The following is an 8,158-nucleotide window of genomic DNA, read 5'->3' on the forward strand; positions in this document are numbered from 1 at the left end:
CAGCACTCTCTCATCTCTCTCGCGCGCATCTCACTCTCTCGTTCATCTCTCTCACTCACCTGTCTCGCTCGTCTCTCCAGCTCAACTTTGTGGCTCATCTCTCTCTCGCTCATCTCTCTCGCTCGTCTCTGCTTAGAAAACGTCTGTGGGAGCAAATTAGAGCTTCGATTTGAGGTAAAAACCCCAAATCTTTTTATATGTATATGTATGTTAGAAGCTAGATTCTGTTTGCATGTTTAAAATTTAGAGCAAATTAAGGCTTTTTTGTATGTTTATATATATGTCTGTGTAGGATTAGTAGTGATTTGTGGGTATTGTGACTTAATTAGGTTGAACCTAATTGTTAATTTATGGGTAAATTGGTAGTAATTTAAAATTTGTTCCTTTTGTATTAATCTTGTGGGTAAATTGATGTGGCAAATGATTTTGGTCTGATTTCAATTTGTGTCTTGTTCTGATTTTGTGTTAATTTTGTGACTAATTATATATAGGCAGGGGGTTTTGTGACTCTTTAATTTTGTATTTTGAATTGTATCCATATGTAATGCTCTGTTATTGTCTTGGTACTGTTGTTAATTTTTTGAACAATATTGATGTAGAAGAATGGATGTTGAAGGAAAGAAATGGTTGTCGTTTCCGAGGTATAGTGAAATATATAGGCAGGGGTTGTTAGATTTTGTTAGCAATGCATTTGAAAATCATGCCATAGGAAATGAGTTGAAGTGCCCTTGTAGGAAAAGATATTAATCGATTCTGGAGTGGTGCCACTGCTATATGTGACCATCTGATATGCAATGGACCTTCTCCACATTGTGTTGATTGGATTCATGAAGTCTCGATGCTTAGGACAGACCGTGTTGTTGAAGAGATGGAGACTGATCATATAGGTATGGGATTAGGAGATGATTTTGATGTGATGATACATAATACATATGGTCATATGACTAGTATTGGTGAAGATGGAATTAGAAAGGGATAAAATGATGATGCACAGAAATTTTATCGACTTGTAAAGGAGGGTGGACAACCTTTATATCCTAACTGTAAGAAATTTACTCAATTGAGTTTTATAGTTAGGCTTTACCAAGTAAAGTGCATTCATGGATTTAGTGAGGCGGTCTTTACTGCGTTACTTGAGTTGATAAAGGAGGTTTTTCCCGATGTAAATCTACCATCGTCTTTTAGTGTGGCAAAGGGTATGATTAAAGACTTAAGTCCTGGTTACCAAAAGATACATGCATGTCCAAATGACTGCATTCTCTTTTGGGCTGAAAATGAGAAGCTGGATAAGTGCACAAAGTGTGGAACATCAAGATGGAAATTATATGAACAGAAACTTAATTCAATTGAGAACATGGATATGTTAAAAGAATCTAAGATCCCAGCAAAAGTGATGAGATATTTTCCTTTAACGCAAAGGCTACAAAGAATGTTCATGAGCTCTGATTTCTCTAACTCAATGACATGGCATGCTTTAGCAAGGAAGAAGGATGGAAAGTTAAGGCATCCAGCTCATGGTGAAGGTTGGAAGTCAATGGATGCCAAATATCCTGAGTTTGCTGCAGAATTTCGAAATGTAAGGTTGGGCTTAGCATCGGATGGCTTTAACCCTTATCGATCAATGAACATTTCTCATAGCACCTGGCCAGTTGTCTTAGTAATTAATTATAACCTTCCACCCTGGTTAATCATGAAACCGGAAAATATTATTCTTTCAACCTTAATTCCTGGCCCGGTTGGAGTAGGTAATGAAATTGATGTATATATGCAGCCCTTACTTGCCGAGTTGAAAGAGTTATGGGGTGTTGGTGTTGAGACTTATGATGCAAGGTCTGATAGCACATTTAAGCTACATGCAAGTCTCCTTTGGACAATAAGTGATTTTCCCGGATATGCAATTTTATCAGTGTTGGGCCAGCTAAGCGAGCCTAACTCCATAATAGTACGATATTGTCCGCTTTGGGCCGAGCCCACACGGCTTTGTTTTTGGGCACCTCCCAAAAGGCCTCGTACTAATTGGAGTTGTTCTAGCTGCTTATATTCTAGTTTTATGCCCCTCCCACAACCGATGTGGGACAACTCCTAACAATCTCCCCCTTCACACATCGGGCTCGACACCTGTCGAATTCTGCCTCCTCACGTGTGATCGGGCTCCCCTTAAGCCCATACTAGAAGTCCGTCTGGCTATCTGGCTCCCCCTTGGCCCAAACTGGAAGGCCCACCTGCCTTATCCTTAAGCCCATTCTGGGTAGCCCATCTGCCTCTTCCTAGGCCCGTTCTGGAGCCCACTTGAGATTGTTACGGACCGTTCCAACCTGGCTCTAATACCACTTGTTGGGCCAGCTAAGCGAGCCTAACTCCACAATAGTACGATATTGTCCGCTTTGGGCCGAGCCCGCACGGCTTTGTTTTTGGGCTCCTCCCAAAAGGCCTCGTACTAATTGGAGTTATTCTAGCTGCTTATATTCTAGTTTTATGCCCCTCCCACAACCGATGTGGGACAACTCCTAACAATCAGAATGGAGTACGAAAGGTAAGCTGGCGTGTCCTTCATGCCACTATGAGACCTCATCAAATTATCTAAAACACAGTAGAAAGGTTGTCTATTTGAAGCACAAATTTAATGGAAAAGTGGAGGTTCTATCTGCTCCTGAAATGTTAACAGGAATGGAGGTATAGGAGTTGTTGTGTGGTTATGAGAATGATTTTGGGAAGAAACAGAAAAAGCAAAAGGGTTCTTCGTCAAACAGCCCTGGGAAGAAAAGATCCATTTTTTATGAGCTACCATATTGGAGTAGTAATATGGTCAGGCATAACCTTGATGTTATGCATATTGAGAAGAACCTTTGTGACAAAATTTTGGGGACTTTGTTAAATATTGGGGGTAAAACAAAAGATCACCTTAATGCTCGTATGGATATGGAACAAATGGGGATTAGAAAGATTCTCCATCCGATTAAATGCGGTGATAACAAAAAAGTTGAAATAAGAGCAGCAACTTTTGATATGACAAAAAAAGAGAAAGAGATTTTTTGTTCAGTCTTCATGAATGCGAAGTTTCCACATGGATCGGTATCTAATATTAGTCGTTTTGTTCACATGAAGGAGCGGAAGATAGTAGGTTACAAGAGTCATGATGCACATGTTATGCTTCAATATTTATTGCAATTTGAAGTGGTTAAAATACTGAAACCTGAGGTACCAATACCTTTGATGAGGTTAAGTGCATTCTTAAGGGGTATATGTGGGAAGGTCATCGAATTAGAAGATGTTGAAAAGTTGCAGAAGGAAATAATTGAAATACTTTGTGAGCTTGAAATGATATTTCCACCTGCATTTTTTGACATAATGGTTCACTTACCTATTCATTTATGCAAGGAACTCGAATTCGGTGGACCTGTGCATTTGAGGTGTATGTTTGGAGTCGAACGATACTTATGCAAACTAAAATCTTATGTTCGAAACAGGAGCAAACCAGAAGACTCTATAGCAAAAGGCTATATAGTAGATGAATGTTTGACATATTGTGCCAGATTTTTTAATGATGGAGGTGAAAATATAAATGATCCTCACAATGGCAACAACGCTGCAGGGTATCCTATTGGATCTGGTAAAAATAAAGACGCGAAATCTATACATTTAGAAGGAAAGATCTGGATCAAGGCTCATCGATACATATTATTCAATTGTGATAATGTGGATATCGAGATGCTAAAAGAGTAAGTTCTTATATATATACAAGAACCTAATATAAATTTGTTCTTAGAAGTCTTACAAGTAAGCTAACTGGTGATTATTTAATCCAGCGAACACCTTCAATTGGTTCAAAAAGATGCAAAGTCACAGAAGTTTAAAAGGGAATGGACGCATACAATTGAATTTCACAAGTGGTTAAAAGAGGTAGTTCGAGATAAAGAAAATATTTCAGTAGAATTGTCATGTTTGGCGAAAGGGCATGCAGCAAAGAGATTTTCTGGTTATGTGGTCAGTGGATATAGGTTTCACACCAAGCGTAGAGATCGTAGGTGTACGACACAAAATTCTGGTGTCTTTGTTACTGCCCTAACCACTAGTTTCGCTAGTGCAAAAGACCAAAACCCCATAGTAGGAGATGTAAGTTACTATGGTGCAATTGAGGACATCATTGAAGTCGACTACTGGGGAGAATTAACTGTTGTTCTTTTTAAGTGTTGTTGGTACAATAAAGGTAAGGAATGCTATGGCCTAACAAGAGTGAACTTTAACCAGTTATGTCATAAAGAAGATCCTTTCGTTCTCGCTACACAAGTCCAACAGGTCTTCTATATAGAAGATCCTACTGACAAAAACTTACATTTTGTTATCAAAAAATCTCCAAAGGATCAGTATTCTGAAGTGGAAGATGGGATGGGTTCAGTTGAAGATGTTGCAGACATAAGTTATGAGTTGCAAGGACAAGTACATGACGTTGATCATGTCATTAGTTGGTGCAGAGATGACATTCCGACAAAGCAATTACATGTTACACCTGATGATCCAGAGCAGAATAATGCTGAAATTTTCTAAAAAATGGAGAACTTGGTTCCTAGATAATTGTTGCACTTGTTTTTGTTGAAATCTTCAATGCTTGAAGACCTGATTAATTATTATTGTTGCACTTGATTTTGTTCAAATCTTCATTGCTTGAAGACCTGATTAATTATTATTGTTACTCATTTAGTATGTAATCACTTTGTTGTAATTTTGTATGCAATTAGTTATTCTCGCTTCAAGTTTACAGGATTGATGTTCATATTATTTTTCCAATATCAACTGTTTGTTGTTAATTAGTTTTGTTTTTTTTTTAATTTTCAGAATGGCGGAAAAAGATTACATTCTCAGGTTACATCATAAGGGACAGTTCACAAAAACTACATACATAGGTGACTACGAGCCCGGTGCACATTCTACTTTAGGAAAGCTGGAGTGATTCCGTTGCATCCCACATTGTGTTTGCCTCCACTGAAATTGGCAGTATAGATGTGATACTAGGTGGCAGCAGTCTTAATTCCCTAGCTATTTTTCCTTACGGTTTCACAATACTTCCTCATGGATCTTCATTGTTCACACAATTAAGGCTCCAGTGGCACTCTCTTGACCACGTCGTTCCGGGCACTGACCAAGGAAATTCCTGTGGACGCGCCGTACATTGTGAAGATGTCTCCACAGCAGTAGGATATCTCAGATGCAGTTGTCAAAATATTAAGAATGCATTTTGTGTAGTTGATGCTAATACCTCAACTTAAACTAGTGCCAGAAGAGAGTATTTGTGATGCCAGAATAAAGTTTCATCAGAAACTTGCAAGTCTATAGCTCATAGTCTGATGGAGTAATAGTTTAGGGAAGTAGGTAAGAAATTGAATTCTCATGTATGAGAAAATATTATCTGTATTCCAGAGGAACTTATAAGTACTTTTGAATATTCTGTCAAGATATTTTTGATAAATTAATTACTTTTATTTTCTACTGATATTCAGCATCACGGAAGGTATGAGTTCAATAAATTACCTACGCGGGCATACAAACATATTAATACAGAAGTTATGATACACTTCATTTCCAACCTGTATATCAAGTTTGTGTTTATATATAAATCTACAATGACTTGATACAAAGATTAGTTGGTGATGGTACAGAAATTTCACTTCATTTCGCTGACAATGAAGAATATGCTCCAAGAAAGATCAATACCCTCCTCCACATGGCTCTTCCAGTTTAAGTTATGCAATATTTGCCCATGGTATATCTTCTTTTTTGGGCTTTGAAATATATAATGTTTTTGGCACTAGTAAAATGGGAGCATATAAATTTAAATTAATTTTAAATCCCAATCAAGTACATAAATTTATATTTATGTCTCTTGTACTAGCAAATTTAAAATACTGAAAATTTTGATCATGTCAGTATTTGATATGTTTTAAGGCCTCTTATGAATGAAAACAACAAGGCTTCTAATTAATGGTGGCTGGCCTGGTGATGGAAGGCAAGTTTAAGTTTGTGAACCAAGAATATCATTTTAAAATAAAATTAACAACTGAGTTTTTGCTGAGGAGGTTGCAGGTATTGAAGTTCCAAAACTACTAGCTTGTTCTTGAATACAGAGTGTTTGATGTGCTGATTAGTGTTAGTAGAAGATATCAAGAAGGGATGCTTTATGTAAATGTGTGTATGTTAATGATCAAATGATTCACGGCTGATTATTTATAAATAAGTTTGAAACCAGCACAGTATGTTGATTATTATCCTCTTTGTTGCAAATTGGTTTGAAGTTCTTATATTTCAATTCAAGGATAAATATACATTAATATTACTAGCCTTTAACCCGTGCGAATATAGTTAGTAATTTATTATTTATAATTTAAATTTTAACATCATTTTATTAGTATTTTTGTATTAATGGATTGAATTTAAATTATATTATATTATTCAACTGACTATATATTAGTACATTTAATCCGAATTTAGTACACGTGGATTTAAAAATAAAAAAGTCGGAAAATTCAAATCTTTTCCAAAAATAGCCGATCGTGTAATACTTTTGAAAGATTCAGTAGTCTAATCAATCGAATTTCAAACGTAATTTTGTAATCTTGGTTTTTTTGACAACAATAACTTTTAAGATTAGAGTTAGAAAGAATTATATAATGGTTCATGTTTATATTGAAATAGAACACGTCAAAGTTAAAAAGAGTTATACGAAGGTTCTTGTTAAAATTTTATATTTATAATTTTATTTATAACATCATTATAATTTTTTTAATGAAATATTATATGATAATATATTGTTATGAGTGTTTTTAGTATTTGAAACTGTTTAACAATATAATACTAATAAACTCCACATTTGTAGACTTGTAGTACCAAAACGAGAGTACCAAATCAAAAAATATAACTAAAACCTTGGACTACAAATTATACCCATGTTGGCTTATTATAGTATAGTATAGTATAGATGTAATACATATCCTAGATTTATAATTATATTGTATTAACAAAGTCCAACCAATTTGTGATACTCATAATCTTTTTGGTTTCTTAACTCTTGTTTTAATAAAATAAGTCTTCGGAGTTTGCATATTCTAGAAAAAGATGTTTCATTGTTTGTTGGGATTTTAATCTCAAACTAGTTATTTTAATTTCCGTATTATTTATATTTTATTTGAGTCATTGTGAGCTGGCATTTTAGTAAGACTTGATTTACTTGTGTCTAGCTGATTTTTAGGATAATAAAGAATAAGCAGTAGTCATGGAGTCAGTTTAGGAAATAAGGTTGTCGTGTCCTTGATCAGTGGCTTTAGTTTCTGAGAGTCACATTATATATATTGTATTCAGTCTTTCTGCAATAAAATCAAGTCGTCGAGTTAGACAATATCTGTGTGATTTTGTTCCAGTTTTAAATACAAGCTTATTGATGATATAGTATTTACAACACTTAGCATCAGAGCGAGAACAATCTTGGTGTGTGTTAAAGAACTCGACAAATGGAGATGAATAAGAGTAAGAATGGATCAATAGGATTGAGTTATCCAATGCTGTCGAAGGAAAACTATACTGCCTGGTCGATGAAGATGAAAGTTTTCATGCAAGCGCAAGGCGTGTGGAGTGCAGTGGAGCAGACGGATCCAAAAGCGAGCGTTGAAGACAAAACAGACAAGGTTGCTCTGGCCATGATCTACCAGGGCATACCTGAGGAGGTGCTGTTGTCTTTGGCTGAAAAGAAAACAGCCAAAGAGGCTTGGGAGGCGATCAAAACCTTGTGTCAGGGAGCGGATCGAGTGAAGAAAGCACGAGTGCAAACACTGAAATCAGATTTCGAGTCTATGAACATGAAAGAAAGTGAACAATTAGATGATTTTTACATGAAACTGAACGCTCTTGTCACAAATATTCGTGCCTTGGGTGAAACTATGGAAGAGTCCTATGTGGTCAAAAAGTTACTTCGGGCAGTCCCACAAAGGTTTTTACAAATTACCTCGGCCATGGAACAATTTGGGAACTTGGAGAAAATGACAATTGAGGAGGCTATTGGTTCTTTGAAGGCACACGATGAAAGGACAAGAGAAAAGATGGAGTCAAAGGAGGGGCAACTTATGCTTACTGAGGATGAGTGGATCAAGAAAGAAAGAAATGACAAGAAACT

At 36.1% G+C, this 8,158-nt stretch overlaps 1 protein-coding gene across 1 annotated transcript; it reads left to right on the forward strand.

The window, feature by feature from the left end:
* The first annotated feature begins 544 nt into the window (after positions 1-544).
* Positions 545-4,545, forward strand: LOC108203846 (uncharacterized). Its single transcript, XM_064080109.1, has 5 exons — positions 545-641; positions 735-953; positions 1,074-1,942; positions 2,680-3,719; positions 3,807-4,545. Exons 1-5 carry the CDS (start codon positions 545-547, stop codon positions 4,543-4,545), a joined length of 2,964 nt encoding a protein of 987 aa, XP_063936179.1.
* The last annotated feature ends 3,613 nt before the right edge of the window (positions 4,546-8,158 follow it).

Source organism: Daucus carota, chromosome 6 (genome assembly GCF_001625215.2).
Source record: "Daucus carota subsp. sativus chromosome 6, DH1 v3.0, whole genome shotgun sequence".
In the NCBI taxonomy this organism is placed as follows: Eukaryota; Viridiplantae; Streptophyta; class Magnoliopsida; order Apiales; family Apiaceae; genus Daucus; species Daucus carota.